The 21,546-nt window shown below is 42.8% G+C and overlaps 1 protein-coding gene across 2 annotated transcripts; it reads left to right on the forward strand.

Annotated features, from left to right (window-relative positions):
• Positions 1-1,726: 1,726 nt before the first annotated feature.
• rmp24 (ribonuclease MRP subunit p24) lies at positions 1,727-21,197 on the forward strand. 2 transcript variants are annotated; one of them, XM_079367463.1, is made up of 5 exons: positions 1,727-2,064; positions 6,646-6,668; positions 7,405-7,625; positions 19,555-19,748; positions 20,082-21,197. In XM_079367463.1, exons 1-5 carry the CDS (start codon positions 1,970-1,972, stop codon positions 20,242-20,244), a joined length of 696 nt encoding a protein of 231 aa, XP_079223589.1. In that variant the 5' UTR covers positions 1,727-1,969; the 3' UTR covers positions 20,245-21,197. The 2 variants fall into 2 exon arrangements, with proteins under 2 accessions (XP_079223589.1, XP_079223588.1); XM_079367462.1 differs by lacking the exon at positions 1,727-2,064 and adding an exon at positions 3,533-3,863.
• The last annotated feature ends 349 nt before the right edge of the window (positions 21,198-21,546 follow it).

Consider the following 21,546-nt stretch of genomic DNA (forward strand, 5'->3'; position numbering starts at 1 on the left):
TCCAGAGTCAGTGAACAGGAAAGCATTCAGACATACCTTTCCATCACTGTCCAGCTTTTTCATTAGAGTAGCATAGAACATATACAGAACGAGGATGTAGCGGCGCAGACAGCAGATTTGTCTGAATCACGAAGTAATTTAGTCCAGGTAGTGAGGGAAAATCCGTTTATCCAAGGACTGGACTTAACGTGGTGCTGCACCGCATGACTTTTTCAATCTTGTGCTGAAGCGGCAGCTTGAGAGAGGCTGATAAAGTAAAGATTTACTCTCGGACAAAGTGAGGAGCAATCCCTCACACTTCAGCTTACTCCATCAATTTTTGTGCGCGCTGTACTGGCCCAGTGATTTAATATCCCCTCATTGCTTCATTCCAAACGCCATAACCAATCTCCAACCAGATGGGCAGAAAGGAGTCTTTTGATGCCACATGAACACTAAAAAACTAAAATGACATACAGCTCTAAAATAGCTTGGATAAAATATATGCCTTGAAACCAAACCACAGTTTATTAAAAAAGACAACAAATAAGCATTAAATCGTAAACCATTTATAAAAGAGTTGTTTTTTTTTCACTTAAAGTAATCACTAATTTTACTAAAGCTCAAAAAGCAAAACAATATGATGGACATGTTTACAAAGGAATTAAAAGGATGCCATCGGAGACTCTTTCTGATTCAAACTTATAGCTCATGTGGCGCTACAATTCAATATATACAAAGCACGATTAGTCATCATCTTGCTGCTTTTTTTTTCATAAATATAGACTTATACCTACCGTGTACTACTGAGGGGATATTCCAGTAATAGATGTGCGTAAAACGCGCCGGACCGGCGAGCCCTCCAGGATGCGAGCAAAGCATAAGCTGAACTGCCGCTATAGCGCCGAGTGAAATCCCTTCATGTGTCGAACAAGAGCTCTTTGTAACTTGTGTCCTGTCATCTCACGTCTCTGTTCCAGTGTCTCACCAGGTTGCTTCTTTTGATTTCCGCACCCCAGCCTATCCATCGGTGCGCACTCCCCCGTGTGCTGCTTCTGTTTCTAAATATCCCTTTTCACATTGTAGCATAGTTCTCTTCGCAGAATACACTGATATGTCGGATGCATTTAATTAACAGAATCAGCAGTCCAGGAGTCCAGTTTTACGGACTCCGGTGATGCTTGGAGACGAAGTCGTTCGTTACCTGGGATGAAGGATGAATGTGCTCTTGGACTCAAGAAAGCCGGTCTGTTGGCGCTCTGATATGCGCAGGATACAGCATTAATGATGTCAACATATCCCATTGTCTTGTGACACTGGTTGTTCGTACTGTCCAATAAAATCTCAGGTATGATGACATCAAAGGATATCCCTAAATCAGTAGCTAATACACCACACGAATAGGTTGTTTATTTATGATATTGAAGAATGAGTAGCCTATAAAGAGTGTGAGGTTTTAATCTGACTCGTTAAGACAACTGGGTCTTGTATTATAACAATAGCCTACTAACTTTAGACTGGGGCCGTTTGTTAAACAATTCCTGCTCATAATCTTATATAAAATATTTAAAAAGTTATTTTCCGATTATACTGATTTTTTACGTCTCGACTAAATTACGAATTTCTCCATATAGCTTTATTAAATACGTCTTTTTTATTTGTATTTGTTAGAACCAACCACTCTGTATAAGAGACTACACTGTTTAAAAACAGATGAACAGTCACTCCACTGCAGTGCGCTTCTGATGTAAGCGACTCAGTCTCCCACAATGCAAAGCAAAGCGGATACGTCAGAATCTCGCGACCCCAACTTCTTGTGTGGCAGCATCGTGTTTTTTTAGCTCTCGGTAGGCTATATTGATATAATACATTTGAAATACCTTTCGACCGTTGTAGCTGAAGCAGGGGGGAGTTATATTTTAAGAGGTCAAATAAACGTTTTCAGTAGAACTTAAAAACTTTCGTTGAGTATATCTTACTCTAAGTGAAAATGAAGACTGCTGAGGGAGACTCATCGGCCAGGTTCCACATAGAAGCTTCTCTGCTGTTTAAAGACACATGCCCGGAGCTATCACGGTTCCTCATGTAAGTAATCTCAGTTTAAACACCACATGTATTTAACGTTAACAGTTTAAGTCCTGACTCTCCGCCCCTCGTATTGTTGTAATGGTTAAAGGTTGCCGCCAGGTGGAGCGGCTCGCTCAGTGTTAACTTTTTAACCTTGCAATGACGTCATCACAACCGGGTTTTGGGGGATGGTTTTACATGTATGTACCATAGACTACGGGCTGCTCATGTGCAGGTTTAATATGATTCATCTGATAACTCGGCTCTAACTGTAGCTTCATCCAGCCTTTGGCACTTTAAGAGTGGGGTAGATTTCTTTTGTTGAGGTCATGCCACATCACTTTCTTACCAAGCATAACAATGAGAAACTAAGAAATGAAAGCACTGTTTTGTAAAAAAAAAAAAAAAAAGTTCTCTCTCATCATAGAGCGGATGAGCGAGAAGGTTTGTGAACCTTGTCTTCTCCTTTGTGTCTCTTTCCATGTTGTTATAAAGTCTTTCAAAACAGTAACTCTTTATGTAATTAGCCTTCTGCAGTCAAATGTTTTCATTTGACTTCAACTCAATCATAATTCATGCGCCTCTCTAACATGCTTCATCTTTTATTGTTTGAGTTTTTGAGCTTTTGCCAAAACAGAAAACTGTTACATTTTCTTCTGATGGTTTCTACCACACTGGTGATTCCTTAATTGTGTATTGAGTGAAAGCCAAACAATTGTTTACAGCTCAGTCTGTTTGGACTTTGGATGCAAGGAGGTCGGCATTACAAGTCCTGGTCAGGACCAAGGTGTTAAAGTTGATCTGGTTGCTGGACGTCACTTCCCGAGTACTGCTGAGGTTCCCTTAGGCAAGGCACCAAAGCAACAGCCCTGACCCTCTCCACGTTTATCAGCCCCACTCTTAGATTTTTTTCCACTAATGCATGTCCACACGTCCTGTTTGTGTATTGCGGTCCTCTGTGTGTGAGTAGACTGTCGCTCAGTAACAGAGTGTGTGGACAGGGCTCGGTTTGAGTTCGAGCCATGTCTCTGTATCCTTTGGCTTGTTTTCACTCACCTGATCCAGGAAACTTGTGGGCAAAACCATGAATGGAAACCAAAACCAAAGTGAAACCCCAAAGATAAGATCATCATCGCACAAGCATTTCAGTCCATCCCTACTTTTAAACATCCATCCATTTCCCAGAATTCCTGGGTTAATTCTGGCTATGATGAAGTGTGGTTACAGTCAACATTTTCACCATGTGTTACTGCGAAAATAAATTAACCTTTTTTTTTTGTGTAACTGGTTATAACACTTGGCTTGCTGTATGTTAGAGTGACTGTCAAGAAAATATGGAAGTCAATCCCTGGTTTCCAGTGTCGTCCTTCTTTTCAGTTTTGCCCATATGTCACAGGAGTGTGTTTTTTACGTGGCTGTGTGTCAGCACTGGTACACACTGCAGCACATATTTCATGTAGGTCATGTTACGGCCTCTTGTCGCTGTCTGCACTGAACTGTCTAACTGCCGATGACTGAATGTCTTTCCTTCGGGGGTTACAATTACTATGATGTACTTGTTTTCATTCCTGGCTTTAGTAAAAAAAAAAAAAAAATCATTAATGACTTTTTGTAAACACTTTTGGAGTCAGCAGTCTGTTTCATGTTTGTTTGAGTTTTTCGAATTGTAATTAGTGAACATGACAGCTGCTTTCATGTTTGTGTTCCTGTCCTGGTATGTGGACTGACATCATCATCGTTGTGGCTCACACTGACGGGAGCTGTTCCAGTGAGTTCATCATCATGGATGTGTCCGGTAACTGGAGACTGGCTGAGTGGTAGGATAACAAAAAAATCCAGCAAAACCCCGTGTTGCTCATAATGTCAGTTGTTCTTTTATCCTTTATTTAATACTCTGACCCTTTGTCCTATCAAAGAGGAGCATGTGGTCATTGAATAGATGCTGCTGAACATAATTGAAGCCACCCCAAATTTCCCTTATTTCCTTGGCGGGTCCATGCTCGGACCTGGCAGAGTGACGTAGCCGATGCGGACTCGTAACGCTCCTACGCGTCACTTTTAAAAACCAGTTACGTGAAAGGAGCCGTGATTATGGAAGCTAAAGTGATTACTGCATTATTGTGGGGGAAAAACCCCAGCTGCGCTTTAAGGAAGAATGTGCGACTTTTTGATCCAGTAGATGTCTCCCTTGAGTTAGCAGGCTAATGGTAGCTCTCTTAAGTTTGCTTGTATCTTCACGTTACACAAAATTACGATGGTCTAAAAAACACCAATGTGACATTCAAATAAGCAGTGAGTATGTTGTTCTTCTTTTCCTTAGTCACTCACGTAACCAGCTTTTATAAAGGCAGCGGTGCCCAAAGTGGGGGTCGGGAGATATTTTTTTCAAATGCATTTAAAAATTGAAAATGGCCTAAAATAGCACATTAGCAAAAACAATATGATTGGCTTTGGTTTATTGTGTGGTGTTCTTATTCCAGTATCTGCAGAGGCCTAATAGTGTGTGTGGCTGTGTGCAAAGTTTAAATGTTTGAAGCAGCTCCGGGGACGATGGGGGTCTCCAGTCTCTAGCACTGTTATATTGAGGTTTGTGGGCTGAAAAGTTTGGGAACCCCTGGGTCAGGGGATCAACTAAGGATTGGGAATAATCAATCAGAGGAGCATGAATAACAGCAGGAAAGTTAGTGTCAGCCTATTAAACCAGATACATCTAAACGTCGATCCTCAAGTGGCGCTACATGGAAAACCAGGGAAGATTCACTCGTGAGTGAGTTTACAGACTTTCCTGGAAATCCATCCAGCAGCTGCACCAATCGACCGACACATTGTGTTTCCTCTTAGTGCTACTAAATGTTACTTCAATGATTGCCAAAGTAGTTTTCAGTTTTTTTTTTACATCAGCTACAAATCAATTAATTGTTTAGACTGTAGAGCACAACTTGACTCAACTCGACTCTCTCATCAGACACTTCATCCACCTCGGACCTCTGTCTGTATACTTTTCTTATATACTCTCGTCTTATGTTTCTCGTCTTACGCTCCCTCTCAGCAGGAGACGGCAGACGCCTCCACTCGTACCAGTGAGCTGCAGACTGCGAGGCACCTGCTGGCCTCTTTTCCACTCACATCCAGCTGATAAATGAACCCTGAAGGAAACACTATCTGCAGTGTGTTCACTTATCAGCATGCAGTGTTTTCCCCCTGATTGTTGCTATAGAAAGTTCACAGGGCTTTTTATTTTGGTCCCCCCCTCCTCTATTGATTGCATCTCCCAATTGTCAGCCGTTTATGTGACGGTCCTGTATCTTCAGCGTTCATCAGCACTGCGAAGCATGCACTAAAAAGGAGATCATGTCAGGTATGTTAATAACACGAGGACAGTGGGAGAAGTCTTTGATGTGGTGCGCGGTTCCTGAGAGTTTGCTCAGCGAGAAGGAAGCCCGGAGGACACAAAATTCCTCAGTAATCCAAATTCTCCACTTAGTTTGAGTTTTTTAGTGTCCGTGCTCCTAATGGCGCTTTATCGTCTAAAGTGAAGTAAAGGGATTGTTAATGAATTTCAAACACGCCTGCGTTTTAAAAGACGGCTTTAGAAGGAGCTATGAATAATAATTTGTCACGCTCCCTCAACAGACAAGAAAAATGTTTTTTAGGAAATGTTCAAGGCCTGTGGCTGTGACTCATAATCAGTCCTCTCCAGAGTCCCGGTCCTCCATGTACGGCACCTCAAACAGCTTCTCCTCACTTCCACCGTTTCCTGCCACGGTTTCAGTTTAATGTGAGAGTTTAATTCAGTCAATGATTACCAGATTGTTCAGGGATCAAAGGGACAGTGACTCAGCCTTTGGAATGAGATTGCAAACCAGCCAACACTATAATGCAGCAACCTCTCGCATGTGGGCCGGGTGACAATGCAAGCGCAGAGCATCAACAAACCAGCGAGCCGCCAGCAGGTCAACCCCCCCCCCTCCAAATAAACATCCTTGTCCCTGTCTCTCAGTGCCACACGTGCAGCAGGACAACATATTTCCCTTCATCATTTTAAGCCGGGAGCTAATTTAAGAGGGACTTATCAGGGCTTAGGTAAAACATTTTCATAAATATCTCATTCCCCGCGTTCTAAAACTGAAGGCAGCCGCCTCGCTGTCATTTACACGGGGAGGGGGAAGTCATTGAAATGTTCTGGGTCGTTGCCCCGTATTGCTTTCCACGACTCATACAAGAAGAATTGTCTTCTCCCAAATTGGTGTTTCCGCCTTGTAATTGCTTTATTTTAGCAGACTGATTCACTGCCAACAATCTTTCAGGAGATTTAAAACAATATGAAACAAAATGTCTCCAAACGTTGTTCCCTTTTCCCTTGACTTGCTGAATGGCGCTGTGTTAATGCACAGAGAGTATTTTAAAATAAATGACTAATGATTTTTTTTTTTTCTCCAGACGAATGGAGAGTGTCTTTATTCAGAGGAGCTTTCTTTATTCAATGATTGCATCCGAATCGTCTTGTGTCGCTTTGATTTATTCAAATGTGTTTTAATATGTCCCTCTTATCTGCTCTGAGTGTTTCTTCAACATCTTTCTTTCTTTTCCTCCCTATAGGCAGAATCCTGTGAAGGCAAATGGTAAGTAAAAGGAGCAGCACATATTTGAACAAAAGTTTTTTGGTTCTTTTTGCCTTTTATTTGTTCGGACAGCTGAAGAGAGAGTAGGGGATGACATGCAGTTTCATGGCTGCAACAAAGACTATAGACTCTCTCCGTACATGGGACGTGCAAAGTAACACATAACATAAGGCACCGTATTAATCAGACTATTTTATTTTTATTTTAACTTTTTTTTGTTCATTAATTTCTGCTCGTCTTCATCAGAGATGTTCTGTAGTGTGTCTGCAAAGAAGAGCAGGATGCAGTCATAGGTCAACTCTCAGCCAAACACAACCACCAGACTGCCTGTCACACACACACACACACACACACACAGACATACACACACACACACACACACACACACACACACGTACACGCTCATTCTAGAGTAACACAGTGTTCAGAGCATGATGTGAAGAACTTAACTGCTTGTGAGCAAGCATTAATAATCCGGTATGTCCCTTTAAAGAATTATTGTAAGGAGAAAAAGCAGAATGAGGAAAACTGTGTTTCGAATCTTCGCAGCAGTTAAAACAAAGATCCAAACCCTAAGCTATCAAGATCCATTCTTTGCTTTTTTTCTTAATATGACACCCAGAAAATGGTCCAGCGCTTCGCTTGGCTATTTTTGTAATATAAAAGAATAAAATATGCGGTGAACAAATGGAGCCCAGCTGATAAATTTTTCAGATACTCTCTCTGCTCTTCTCAGCAGAACCGAAGCAGAAATCCTCCAGTCCGGTGCCGAGCACCTCCATGTGTCCGCACTGTTACCAGTGGCTGCTGCCGGACCACCAGCGGGTGAGGCTGCGGCCGAAGCGACGGCCATCAGCCCGGGAGCAGAGCGTCCTGCGCAGGAGGGCCAGGGGCAAACGACTCAGCCTCGTGCAGAAAAAACTGCTGCACCGTTTCGAAAAGTCCGGCTCAGTACTGGTGAGGAGACGAAACACTCGCACCCCACAGCCCTGGTTTTGTGTCTTACTGCACTGCAGCATGCATAACGTCCTCAGCTGAACTGTGTCCTCAGCTACAGTGTGTTTGACACGGCACAGATGTTGCGGACAGCAGAGGCATTCATAACTGCACTTTCAGTCTGATCTTTTTGGGCGTTTTGCTGTCCGCTGCTTTGTCACGTTGACTACTTCAATGAAATGTTAAAGAGTTGACCTTTGACCTTTAAAGGAGGCAAACACGAGGGCTTCAGCAGTGATCAAAAATGTATCACATCACAATCTGTTAGAGCGTTCCAAGCCCTGTGTTGTGTCTTGATGCCTTGACTCCAGCTCGTGTTGTCATTTGTTTTCATTCTACAGAAAGCGCCGGGTTTCATGATGGCGCTCCACTCATCATTATGGTCAGTGCAGTGGTCCCATTAAGCCTAACTGTAAGAGCAGTAATGCTGCCAGGCAGTGCTTTGTCATCACTCGCCCTGTTTCCCTCCCACAGCCTCCTCAGTTGTTACAGAGCTGCTCTCTGCTGTCTCGACTCTTTATGGACGGCAGCAGGCAGGTACAAAAGGAAAGTTTATTTTGGAGAGCATCCACCCTCTCTACTGATCCGCTCATTCAGGCAAAGAAGGCAGCGGTGGAGCTCGTAACAAAAGGGTCGCTTGCCCCCCCCCCCCCCCCCCCCCTCCCCGCATGTAAGAGAAGAGATAGGAGAAAAAGCTCTCAGAGCCTTTTTGGTGGTCTCCCGTGGAAACGCTGCCTCATTAAAATACGGTCGGGTCATTACAGTATGCGAGCGTTCACCGTCGAGGCACTCTGAACCCACTCCCCACTTCATGACTGTTGACTCTGTGGGCACAGGGGAACGACAGAGACGGATGGGATGAGGAATCATAAAAGGCAGTGAGAGAGAGGAGTACACGGACACGGGGACAGCAAGAGGCCAGAAGGCAGAGAGATAAGGAAGTTAAACAGGAAGAGTCAAACAACGGACTGCAAGAGAAGAAGTGAACATCTTGTAACAAAACTGGGTATGCAGCAGTGGTGGTGTGCACTTTCCTGAATGAGTCTATATTTGGCAGGTCGTGGGTCTGATTGGGAAGTCAGCTGGAGAAAGGGTTTTGATTGAATATCTGAGCAGTTGAATCTGAGGTGGAATCATGTTAGTGTAGCACAGAAAAGAGCTGTGTGCTAACAAGCTAGCTACAGTACATTAACAAGCTAACCTCGGCTAGATTTGTTGGATACAGTAACTACTGGGTGAATAAAATGTCATGCACTGTCTCACTAGCCACTTACTGAAGAGGCCTTTGCTTTAGAAGTGTTTAACTGCTAAGTACACATTCCTGAAGTCATGCAGCTTCTCGTCTCCTGCTCCTTCCCTTTTGTCCGAACACGGTGACGACTGGTTCCAGTAGCCCACTTTGTAAACCTGAGGGGTCACCCGTTAAAGGCCCCGATGCACACTCAGTGTTGAATTGAGAATGGTTGCTGGAGAGGTGCCGGTTTACATCCCAAGTACTGCCAAGGTGCCCCCGAGCAAGGCACTAACCCGTTTCTGCTCTGGGCGCCAATCTCCCATGAGGCTCCCTCACTCTGACGTCTCTCCGTCACTGTATGTCAGTCGTCCCCTCACTTTATCCTGCCATCCAGGTGAGACTGTGTGCATGACTTAGTAGTATAAAACATTGTCTTTATTGATTTTTGTAAACGTTAAAAACACGAGTCACCACAGACTGTGATGTTGTTGTTGTTGTGCAAAGCCATGACTGTGCGACTCTCCCCTGACACCTGAGAACGTCGACGCTGGATCGTCACGAGACTTCCTCGTTGAGGGCTTGCACCCCGATTCTGTCCTCGGAGGTATTTTTACCCCTCTGTTTGTTGACGCTCACTGGCCTGTATGAAGTTCAAGGCTCAACGGGCGTCAGGAGAGTGACGGCGAGGGCGATACCCTTGAAGTGTTTCACCGTTGAAGAACAGCGATAAGGCCAGGAACGCAGTCTGCTTTCCTCTGCGGCTCCACGCCGATGAACAGACGACGACAACAACCCGGACAGGGAGAGAGGTTCAGACCAGGAGCCTGAATCAAGAGATTATCAGCCACCCGCCTCCTCTTAAAAATAAAACCACGGGGTCATAGTTAGGATAACGTGTGCCGTGAAACTGTTTTTTGTTTTTCTTTTGTTTAATCTATGGTCTCAGTGTGGCAGGGTTGAGTGTTTCCCAGTGTCTTCTCACTGTCACTTGGCTCCAACAGAAAGGAAGTGGAGGATTTATTTGAGAACTAATCAATACAAGCAGCCAAACTAATTTATAGTCCTCTTTGTATTCAGGTTAAGACGGGCTTTTTACTTCAAACAAGATGTGAGCTTTCGCAGACGCAGATTACCACGCATGCTTGTGCTCTCATCGCTTTTCCAAATGTCAAAACAATTCTGGCTTTTTCTCTCTCTCTCTCTCTCTCTCTCTCTCTCTGGAAGTGTTGTGGAACTCCTTCACCCAAAACTTGGAGATATTCCGTAAACAACGTGCATCAGCTCCAGTATGTGCCGTGTTAATGAACGTGTTGGATTTAGGGGAAATGGATTCCGGAAATATCCGACACACCTGACAAGAAGCTGCACATTCTCACTCACACACACACACACATACACACACACACACACACACACACACACACACACACACATACACACTGTCATTCGACTTCACGCCGTAAATCCTCCGTCAGTTCTCTCCCTCTTGGATGGACGTACGCGTGCGCTGGCCTTCAGGTTGATTCCAGCGCGCGATGAGAAGTCGTGTCTCAGTTGTCTTGTAAATCAGTTGTGTTTACGCACACGCTGAGAGGGTTATCCACTTATGGATGTGGAAATGACCGTCGCCCCGTGTGTCTGGCAGAAACCCTAAATGGAGCGAAGGATAGAGTGCAAACTCTAAGTCTTCTTTGCTTTGCTCTCCCTCCTTGAACCCACATTTTCTAACTCCCAGCACAGTAATTTGTTACAAGGAACCAAATTCTGTTTAGGCTCTCCCACCTTTGATTTCCCCACCTCACAGCACAACACCGATTGTGTCTGAGGAAACAGGCCAGGTCTGTTTCAGGTAAATTGACAGAATAATAACATGTCAGATTTAAACTTTTAACCCACTGATATCCTCTCTAGTCCATAAAGTTTATTGATTACAATGTTTCTCTCATGGAAATACAATAGATTCCTTATTTGACGTAACACAACAAATGTATGGAAACGGGAAATTTGGTGTTGGTAAAATCTGGTTGTCCACGCCTGTAGTTCCACAGGACTGTTTCTCTTTTACAGAGATGGTTGTATAGACACAAGAGCTGTTTGACTTGTTTCTCATACAGGATGAGTCAGGTCTGAAAAACAAAGTGACAAATCTGCCACTTTTCCCAGCAGAGCTATTCGTCCCTGTGGCGAGTCCAGCCTCTCCTTGTGATTGATGTCACCGCTTGTTCCTACCGTCCTGACCACCACTCATCTTCTCATCCTCCCCTATTCTTTCTTTCACTCTCTAATGCCTCGTTCGTTTCCTCATCAGCTCATCAACCTGACAGCACCCTGCGTGCCCCTCCATTATCCTCACCTCTTTAACCACACCTGTCTGTCTGTCTTATTTATCTTCTGGGTTTTTTTCTCCTCCCTTTTCTTTATTAATGTGCCCGGCCTTTAGAGGAGATGACAGGAAGCATGAGACAGCCACGTCTGGATGATAGCTGTGCCTGTTTACTCGACGAGCGCAGGGAGAAAGAGCTCCACAGAGGGTTGTGACACCTCGTGGGTGAGCCGTGAGTGACAGAATGACAGGGGGGGGGGTGTTTGGGAGGGAATCTGAAACAGTAACAGTAGCGTTGGCCTTGAGGGCTATAGATAACAAAAAAAAAACCCAAAAAAAACACAGGCGACCTGCAGAGACGTGCGTGGAAGCTCTCACTCATGTCTCACGTGTGTATGAATCTAAGACAGCGCGCACTGGACTATTTTAAGCGTGGTAACACACACTGACAGTCGCAGTCACAACAGGTCAGCAGCAGCCTCAGCAGTGACTGACAGCCTCCAGGAACCTCCAACCTCCACATAGAGAGAGAGAGAGAGAGAAAGGAAAAAATAAGTGCAAGCATGCTTATTTGTTTCACGTGGGACAGATTCCTCTGCAGCATTTGCTCCCGATCCTCATGCAGCCGAACCCCATGAACAGTGAACCCGATGCTGCATCACAACATGGTGTCACGATCCCCGTGCCTCTCTTTAATTCCTCTCCTCGCCGCTATTAAAAGCCCCTCTGGAACTTAGCTAACCCTGGCTGTTAAGTTCTGCGCTGGCACAAGCTGATTCTGCCACTGTTTTGAATCCTCTTCAGCATGTCGCGGCGCGTTTATTACTCGTGTCATCGATCCTGTCGGTACATGGGCATTACATCTCATTCCTCACATGGCTGTTTTTAAAGTCATGCCATAAGTTAGCCTTTATAATAACACACAGCACGTCTATCCTCAACTTGAAACTGTGTGTATGCACAGAAACAAACTCACATATATAAAGCCTAATACATGTCTGGTTTAGTTGAATAAATCTCAAACATTATGCAGATGGCTGTGGGCGCACAAATCTTAATTCCACTTATACATTGACATAAAAAAAAAAAAGAAAAGAACAAGAACTGTGTCTCAACATTTTTTAGCTATTAATTAATGACGCTTCATTATGAACTCTTACTAATCAGCATTTCATTTCAGAGCTCGAAGCAGAAGCTCACAGTCACACCTATGAGAAAAGTGCTGCACGGTTCAGAACCGTTGTTCAAGATAACTCTTATCAGGGACTTGATGGCTTCAAGGTATTTTAGAAAGTGAGGTGCAGGCAGTTAATCAGACTAACAAATGTTTACTACGCATTGGAGGATGAGACTTAATTTATGACTCGTTTTTGTTTTTTTCAGTTTAGCCAAGGGAAAGGTTTGATTTAGCTTCTTAAAGTGTTGGACATGCAAAAAAAATGAAAATAAAGAAGGCCAACTCGCTGCAGAACTTGCTCTTCCACAGATTACGTCGGCAGTATTTCAAGAAGTATTTGTTCTCAGTTTATCTGAAGAACTTTAGTTTGAATAACTTAACATTTAATTGGTTCCAGGGGTTCATTAAGATTTAAAACCTCATTCATAATTTACTGACGCACATAACCCCGCAGCACCAAGAATAACTTTTTTTTTTTTTTTTTTTGTCAAACTCATTAAGCTTAATGAATAAAACGATCCTGTTGAGGATACCTAATCACAGCCTTTGCTTTGGGTTGTTTTCATTCAGGCGTACTGGAGTTATGTGGGAGGAAATGTGACGTGAGCGAGCACAAACAGAGGCCGAGGGAAAACAAAGAAATAGCTATGACATCATTCTTGCAGCCTGCTGCAGCTGTGGATTCAGACGGTGAGTCTGGCTGTTTTTAGCGAGCAGTCGGCCGTCACACAGAGGGACTGAGTGGCCGCCTGCACCATCGCAGCTCGGCTCGTATCGATCCCTTGACTGCTCTCGTCCTTCGCGTCGTGTCGACGTCTTCTCCGATGACTTTCGCACACGTCGCAACGCAAAACACCTGCCGCGTACGACTGCACTCACACGCAGCCATTTTTGGAAACTCTGTCACACTATCATCATCCAGAAACTTTTTCTCACCCCTTATTCAATTAGAGGCCTCTTATAGAACCATAATAGTGTCACTCATCCTGTTACTCGCCTCATCTTCCTCCTCTTGGGTGGTATCGTACTGCAGAGGTCAAGTTAATCAACCCAGCCTGACCCCTGGCACCGCACAGGAAGACAGGAAGAGAGGTATTTATGGAGCATGAGCTATGAATAGAAGCAAAGGCTCCATTTGCTCCATTGATTTGTGTGTGTTTGTGTCTGCACGTGTTCCATTTCACAATGCATCCTCCCCTTTCCCCAGAATCAGTGCAACAAATCTAATCTATGCCAGCCTCAAGGTTTCTCTCCTCGTACCTCGAAAGGCAAATGTGTTGTGCTGACAGGAGATTCAGCATACCAAAGATACATGTGACAAAACACACACAATTGAAAACACTAGACAGAACCCCCACTTCAATGTTTAAAATAGCACGTCATAGTTAAAGTGCGTCGTCTCAGGCTAGCTTGGTGAAGTAACGCTATAGCTCCAGATACTAAAGTCTTTCTGCCGCGTTTTGTTCCCCCGTAAGGAGCAACTAACCAGAAGCTTTGATTGAAAGGACTCGAACCGTCGTGGAGAATAGAGCTGGCTTCACGCCGTCGCTGTAAAGAATAAAAGGTCTGACGGTGTGGACGGAGACTTCACTCGCCTGTTGGACAATTTGATGAAGAGCGTTTGGATTTTTACAAGTCAGACACCACAATACCAGTGAGCATCTTCACACAAAGCTTCAACATCTCAGAGACATGGAGTTGCTTATTACAGCATAATATAAGTTCATTGTTAGTGAAGTAACACAGGATACCTGTCTTGAAGCTCTTAGATGAAAGGGTTAAGGGCTGATTTGCCAGCTTTTTGTCGAGCCCTGGCTGCCTTTAAAGCCTTCAGCAGGCATGCACAGATTGACTCATCTGTGCATTGTAAAGGACTTCTGATACCTTTGTGGGCAGGATGGATTAGATGCTTTCTTTATTTTATGAATTAAAGGATTGGAGAGCAGCTGTGTACAGCGTTAAGTGTGACTGTAGCTGTCTGTGTCTGTTTAGGTTTCATGTTAAACACAAACACGCACAGCTTTAGAGCCGGACACCAAGGCTGCTCTATCATTGGGAAAGTAAGACAGTTTAACACTTTATGTTTCTTGCGTTCTTGGTTTCTAGGGGAATCATATTCATCACTGGTCATTGCTGCTTCCATAAGGTGACCCTCAGTTTTCAGAACAGAAATTTAATTTCGTACGAAATCCCAATCATCCCTCATATGTCCTCCGGCTCCCGCCTGGCGTATCTGTGTGTTCATCCTCCAACATGTTGTTCTCACCATATGCTTTATTGGCCACTGTATTTGTCTGTGTGGCGCCGGGGGTCAACAGCCCAAGATGAGGAGCGCAAATCTCTCCGAGGCACTGCTTCACGTGCGGACACTCCGTGTCTGAGGATTAGCACAAATTAGATGGGTACACGTGATTGGTGGGATTAAGGTTATTGTGACTCCTCTACAACAACAGTGGTGATACTCATCACAACGTTGTTGTTTAGGAGTGGTCAGTGTCACTTTGTCAACACTTCCTTATTGACAAATGTCTCCACGATTTTTTTTTTTTTTTTTTGAACATTCACATATCTTTCTTAGGGCAAAGGTTTCTTCATGACAATCTGTCATGTCAGTGTTTCAGTGCTGGAGTAAGAGAGGCCACTCGGGTCGAACCAGAAGACAGGAGGATGAACAAAACAAGGTCGTCGTGTCGGTAAACATTCATCCACAGCCAGCTGTTTGTTTCTTTCACACATTCAATAACTGGAGCAAATCAGGCTGTGAACACCATGCTCACTCCCTGGAGCTCTTACAGTTTGTGTGACAGCAGCTCTGAGGAACAAGAAGTCTTTGTTTGAGTCTTCAAAGCCACTGTCTGTTTGGATTGGATGAGAGGATCATGTACTGGAGGACAAGGAGTAACGGCAACAAGAATGAAAAGGTCGAGCTGATTAAAAAATGTCCAAATAACAGCAGGAACAGAAAGTTTCTGTAAGTTTAAATAAGAACAAGAACTTCTCCTAATATCTCATATCATATCAAGGGATGGGATAGAATACCAGTTACTCTGCGACTGTTATATCTGTAGGGGTAGGAAAATCACATACTATGTGTTAAGATACAATAGACTGAGCCAATGATGATAATATCATCAAAACAGAGGCTCTGCAACAATAAATGTTGTGAAGTAATCACAGTATGTGCTGAAACATCACAACATATGATAACCAAAGGAAATGGATGATTAATGTATTCATTTCATTTGGTGTAAGTTTCACCTTTTAATTTCTTTCCCACATTATACCACCGTCATCTTACATATTGTCTTTTTTTTTTTTTTTTGAGACTTTTTTTGGCCATTTAACTTTTCTTCATCTACGTGATAAAGCGGTCATGATGATGTGATAGAGAGAGTCAAATTGGAAGGTAAATCTGTAGAGATTTAGATTTTTGGTAGCAGTAAGGACAACAATGGAACGTGTCGGTAAATCTGTCTGGAATCAGAATCGTGTTTTATTGCCATGTACGCTTACAAAGAATTATTCTTGTAATGTATTGCTGCAAAAACACCTCAAATTCACAATAATGTTAGAAACAGTACTTCTGGAATGGCATTAAAACATTTTTACAATCCAATTAAATGAAAGTATTTGTCTCTCCTCTTAGAAGTGAAGCTCTTTAATAAGGGTGTCTTAGAGGGAAAGATCCTTCTTCATCAGGGAAGATGAACAAACGAGTCTGTGTTTCAAGTTCAGCTAATGATGATGCTGAACTTTGATTCTCTCGGTAGTCTTTTATCACAATCCTCAAACAAATACTTCATTCAATCAATTCTTTTACCCTCAAATTTAGACAAATAATTCAAATGAAACTTCACCTCAGTGGATTTATATCTTCTTTTACTCGCTTATATTAAAAATCTACGGTCACATCTGACGGGATTGAAAAGATTTGGCAGTGAAGCCAGATCACACAGTGGTGTTTCCCTCTGAAGTGTCTCTGTTAAACTAGAAAGTATTGAGAGTAAAGCTATCTCTCTGTCATACAGTTTTTGGAATAGTTTTTATTGCCAAATATATTTACATATACAAGGAATTTGTCTCGGTTCAAAAAACAGTTAACATGCGAAATAAGGTGAAAATAAATATTTAAATGAAATAAAACATAAGAAGCAAATGTCAAATATATTTATTTGATGCATTTCTTTTGGCTAAAGAGGGAAAAAATCCAGAAGACTGTGTTCCTTAATGAATCATCTCCTCAGCTTTACTCAGCTCAACAACTCCTTTGTTAACGGCTTCTTTTTATGTTGTGATCACGATCACAGTCAGTTTGGGCTTGGCTAAGTTTATAAGAGTGTCATTTATTTCAATTTCAGGAGCGATAACAAGCCTTTCTCTCTTTTCATGCTTTGTCATGGTTGAGAAGGCTGATGGCCTGCAGGACTTTCACAATGCTACCCAAGCATTAACAGAAACAGTTATTTGATCTCTTATGGAAGAAACTGCCCAGAAACCTGATGTTCCTGCCTTATCTGTTGACCAGATGGCATCAAGTCATTTTTGTATTTGCAGAATTAAAGACTCAAAACTGCTTTTTATGAGTCAATTGATTTTTCAAGTCCTGTTAAAGAAAATAAGCTGGTAGCTCAGAGATAACGTGACACAAAAACAAGAAGAAAAAAAAAGAAATATGGGAAGAAGGATGTTAAAACAGTACATGAAATCTGGGCAATCCCCAAGGGTTAGCCCCCCTTCAGTCAAAACAGCGTCTTCATGTACAGTGGGTTTGTTCTTCGGGATCTCTTTATGGGTAGTGTTGAGAATTCAATCTGCACGCCGGCCTGTATTTCTGCTTCTTTATTCAACACAAGGAAATAACTCCAACTCCAAAGACACGGATCAAAACTAGAACTGCTTTAAAGTCCTGCAATCTGTCTTAAAACATCAGCTTTTAACCGCACACTTTGTGTTTGGATATTATGTGTAGAAGTTCACACTTCGGATGCTTTAAGTTGACTCATACGCATCCACATGAGTCCAGTTTGTGTTTGCAGCAGCAGAGTGCTGTCCCTCTGCCCCACAGACTTTATCGTCCTCGTCCCACAGGGCATTGGTCAGTCCTCCTGTGGGGCCACGCCCCTCAGCACAGATGGGTGGGGTCTGCTGCCGGGCTTGTATAAAGCTGGACCTGCAGCCTGCTGTGTAGTAAACACTCCACACGTAGAGGAACAGAACGAGGAACTTGGTACTCGTGGTTCTCCGAAACCCAACTCTCCAAACCCCTCGCAGAGAGACACCTGTCAGAATCTGAAATGGCGACGTTCGTGTCGGTGAGTTTCCATCTCATCAGCATTTAGGAGTGTCGACGCGTCGCTTTAGACTGATGTCTGCAGCAGTGGTCCGGTCTGACCGCTTTGAACCTTGTGCAACTCTGGATGTCTTAATGGGATTTAAACGACTCAAGTCTGGGAGGACTGTAGCTGTAGAATACTTAATCGACACTAAATCACTCTTTGAATGCGTTTTCTGCTCTTAGGAAAGTGTCCTCGTGGGAAGGAAGTTTAACCAACTCTCCTGTCTCAAAGTTTAAATCTGTTTTCGAGTCACTTTAATCTGCTTGGATCAGATAAACAACTTGCTCCCTCTAGCTTTGCGTCGGCTCTTCAGCGGGATGATGTGATTGTCTCCTGATTATTTTCATTACTTGGGCTGATGGTGTTGTGTTAGTTGGGAATACTTGGCAGATATTCAGGAAGAGAATGCACCAAGTGCTGTTAATTTGAAGGATTACTTTAGGGGGAAAATCAAGGCAGAAAGTCGTTTTTCTAATCTGCATCGTGTCATTTCTTTTTCTCATTTTTTTGTTTTTTTTTAACACAGGAACAAAGTTCATTTTGATGGATTAACTATGATTTCATAACACCGTGTGCCTCTGACATACATGTTCTGCATTTTTTCCGACTCACAGCCTAGTAAAATGCCACTTTAACTTTTCATTGGGACACAAGGCAGAAGTCCAGCTTTGTCTTTGAATCATGGAGATCCAATGAAACGGCGGCTGGGTGTTGTAACTCTAGCAAGTGTGCATACTTTGCCTAATATAGAGCGTTGTGTAATCTTTGCCAGGACCATGTTGCTAAGATATCACAAAGTAAGTGTTTAAGTAACTAAACAGCGGGGGAAAAAAAACCAAAAACCCTCACCTCCGATAGGCTAAGTCAACGTTTCCAACCTTTTGTTATTCCTACATGTACAAACATTAAGGGAGGATAATCTCAGGGCGAACGGGAGGAGCCTCAGCTGCTCACAAATCAGCTGTCATGTGTTTGAATGATACTGCTGGACATCTTTGTGAGCTCTTCCTCAGATGTGATGCAGGGCAATAGAGGGAAGTGCGTCACCCAGGGCATCGGACTATTTCACATTACAGACAGTTTGCCTCCGTCATCCTCCGCTCTGTGTCCCACGGGGGAACAATATGCAGACTATGTCTAAACAAACTCCTGTGTGTCCCAGAGGAAAGCTGACAGCTGTGTCTGCGCTCGGCTTAAAGTCGGTGTAGAGCAAAGACAGAACTCAGTCTTTCAACACTTCTGCGCATGCTATACAAGAGAAAAAGACGTTTGACTAAATAATGGATTTAGAGCTGTCGAAATGTTCTCCTCACTTTTAACTTCAGCTATGTTTGTTTTTTTTAAGCAAGGGTAAATGAAAGGCTCGATGACATACTGGAGTTCATTAGCATAACTCCCCCGCGACAAAATTATCCAAAAGTACATCTCCTCAGGATGATAACATGTACAGTTTTTGACAGTCAAGAGAGGCGGGTCTTTCCCATGAATGATCGGGGTGTCTGCACCTGAAACTTTATTTTATATACTTGTTTCTTCTGCTGTATACCAGACGTATAATACATCGTTTTTATTGCGTTACCCTGATTTTAATAAAAGATTAAAAAACCTTCCACATCGAAGATTTACATTTTTTAGACGATATATTGAAAAGAACATTTTCAAAAAGCCTTCTAGGTAACCCGTCGAAACAAAAAAAAAAAATCCCCATGTGGATATCTTGTGTGTTTTACCTGGAAGCCTTTTTTTTCCCTGTATGAAAGAGTTACAGAAGCAGGCCATGCAATATTAATGATTCTGTTCCTCTTCTCTTCTCGTCCCAGATGGCCACCTGCCACACTTGCAACACAACATCCAGACACAGAGGAACGAACAGGGAGTTCCTCGCTAACTTTGCCAAGGCCCACAGCACGCCGGGCAGCACGGGCAAACACAGGACCCCTCAGTCAACCAGCAGAGGCCACATGAACACACCCAAGACTCCAGGCAAAGACAAGACACCCGCTCATACACCAAGGTGAGTTATTTTGAGGAAGCTTGTATTTATATCCCCTGAGCTAAAAATTTAAGATGTAACTTTCCTCGACTAAATTTGGCAGGTGTCACAGACATCGAGGAGGATGATGTGTGAGACATTTCAGCATTTGGCACGAATACATTTCCATTTATTCATCATAAAGTGAACTGCATCTCGCTGTCCGGGTATTACATGCTAGTAATCTCGTCAGATAGTGTAGTTGTTGACAGCACTCTTTTAACATTTCTGCCAACCAACAACATATCATGTAACTCCTCTCTATAATCCAACTGTTCATGTGTCAAACCCTTTCTCTTTCTTTTTTTCTCTCAGATCCTCCCTCTCCTCCAGCACTTCAGGCTCAGGCTCCTCGTCCTCTAAATCGGCATCTAAACCTAAAAACTGGGTCGTCCAGCGTCTCAGCAAGATACTCTTGCGGGAGGACAAGCAGGGGGCCAAGAAGGGGGGCTTGAAAGATTTTCTCTCCTCACTTTGAAATGCTCTTAAATACACCTTGTCTTTATGCCTACTTTTTTAAAAAAAAAAAAGAACAAGGGCTCAGACCCATGTTGTATCCTTTTTTACGCAAAGGGCTAAAGGGGAACTAGAGAAAGTTACTTGGTTTCCGAGCCGGTGTAGGAAGGGTTGCCCACCAACACGACTATTGCTGGGCTGTTTGGAATGGCACTCCTGGTATCCTGAACGCAACAACTGGGAGCGGCGAGCTGGTAATATCAACGACTGCCTCATTTATTGAACCAATGAGAGGAGAGTGTTTCTTTGTGTCTTCTTAAGCACAGGCCTCTTGTATTTTCTAAACTTGGGGGGCTATTTTGAGTTGAACGTTTGAATAAGGAATTGTTCCGTTTTTGTTTTTATATCAAATGGCTAAAACCAAACTTTGTTCTGTCTTTGTGTTTGTGACCTGAGAGGATGGTTTACACACCAACATCCTTTTCTACTTAAGTTAAATGTATGCATTTACAGTAGGCACAATCATTCACACCACTTGATGTTCAATTTAGTACTGAATTAACATGACAAATATACATGTGCTGTCCCCACTTTCAGCACTTTGTGAGTCATACCATTTCTTTTGAAGCTGTGCACTGCTGCCTGTGAAGATGTTTGTAATGATCCTCATCAGTTTGTGTTTACATGAATCAGGCACATCTGCCTAAAACCTCACTGACTATTAATGTTGTCAAGACTTTACTCTTTTTCACGTTTTCTTTCAATGTTTTCTATAAGGTAATTCTTTTTATCTTTTTGTTTAGAGCAGGAGTTTAAATATATCAATGGCATTTTATACTGCTTGAATGCCTCAGTTTAATCCATTTGCTGTTCAATGAATTTGTGTATGATTAAATCCTGAAATACCTCACATTTGTATTCAACATACACATTGACTCTTATCAATAAAGAAAACTTATAAGTCTTTGAAAACAAGTTGTTTATTGCTCTTATTTTTTTATTTCAAGGTTATTTACAGTCAATCCTACTATTCAACTTTTTTTTTAAAAAAGTAATCCAAACTGTTAAGTGAAAAACTTTGCCTTTATACAAAGAAACACGAAATGAAAAATAAAAAGAACAAACAATGGGAAAAAAAACAAGAAACACATTGGTTTACATTTCATCACAAACACATTGATAGACTTTTAATGTCAAATGCTGAACTTTGTCTTGCATCACAGCGGCTTCATTATAAAAATTAAATACTTTCTTTACAAAGACACAAACATTTTACAGACAGAGCCGCTTACTGAATCTCCTCTACTGTCTCTACAAATGCGGA

This window comes from Symphodus melops, assembly GCF_947650265.1.
Source record: "Symphodus melops genome assembly, chromosome: 18".
In the NCBI taxonomy this organism is placed as follows: domain Eukaryota; kingdom Metazoa; phylum Chordata; class Actinopteri; order Labriformes; family Labridae; genus Symphodus; species Symphodus melops.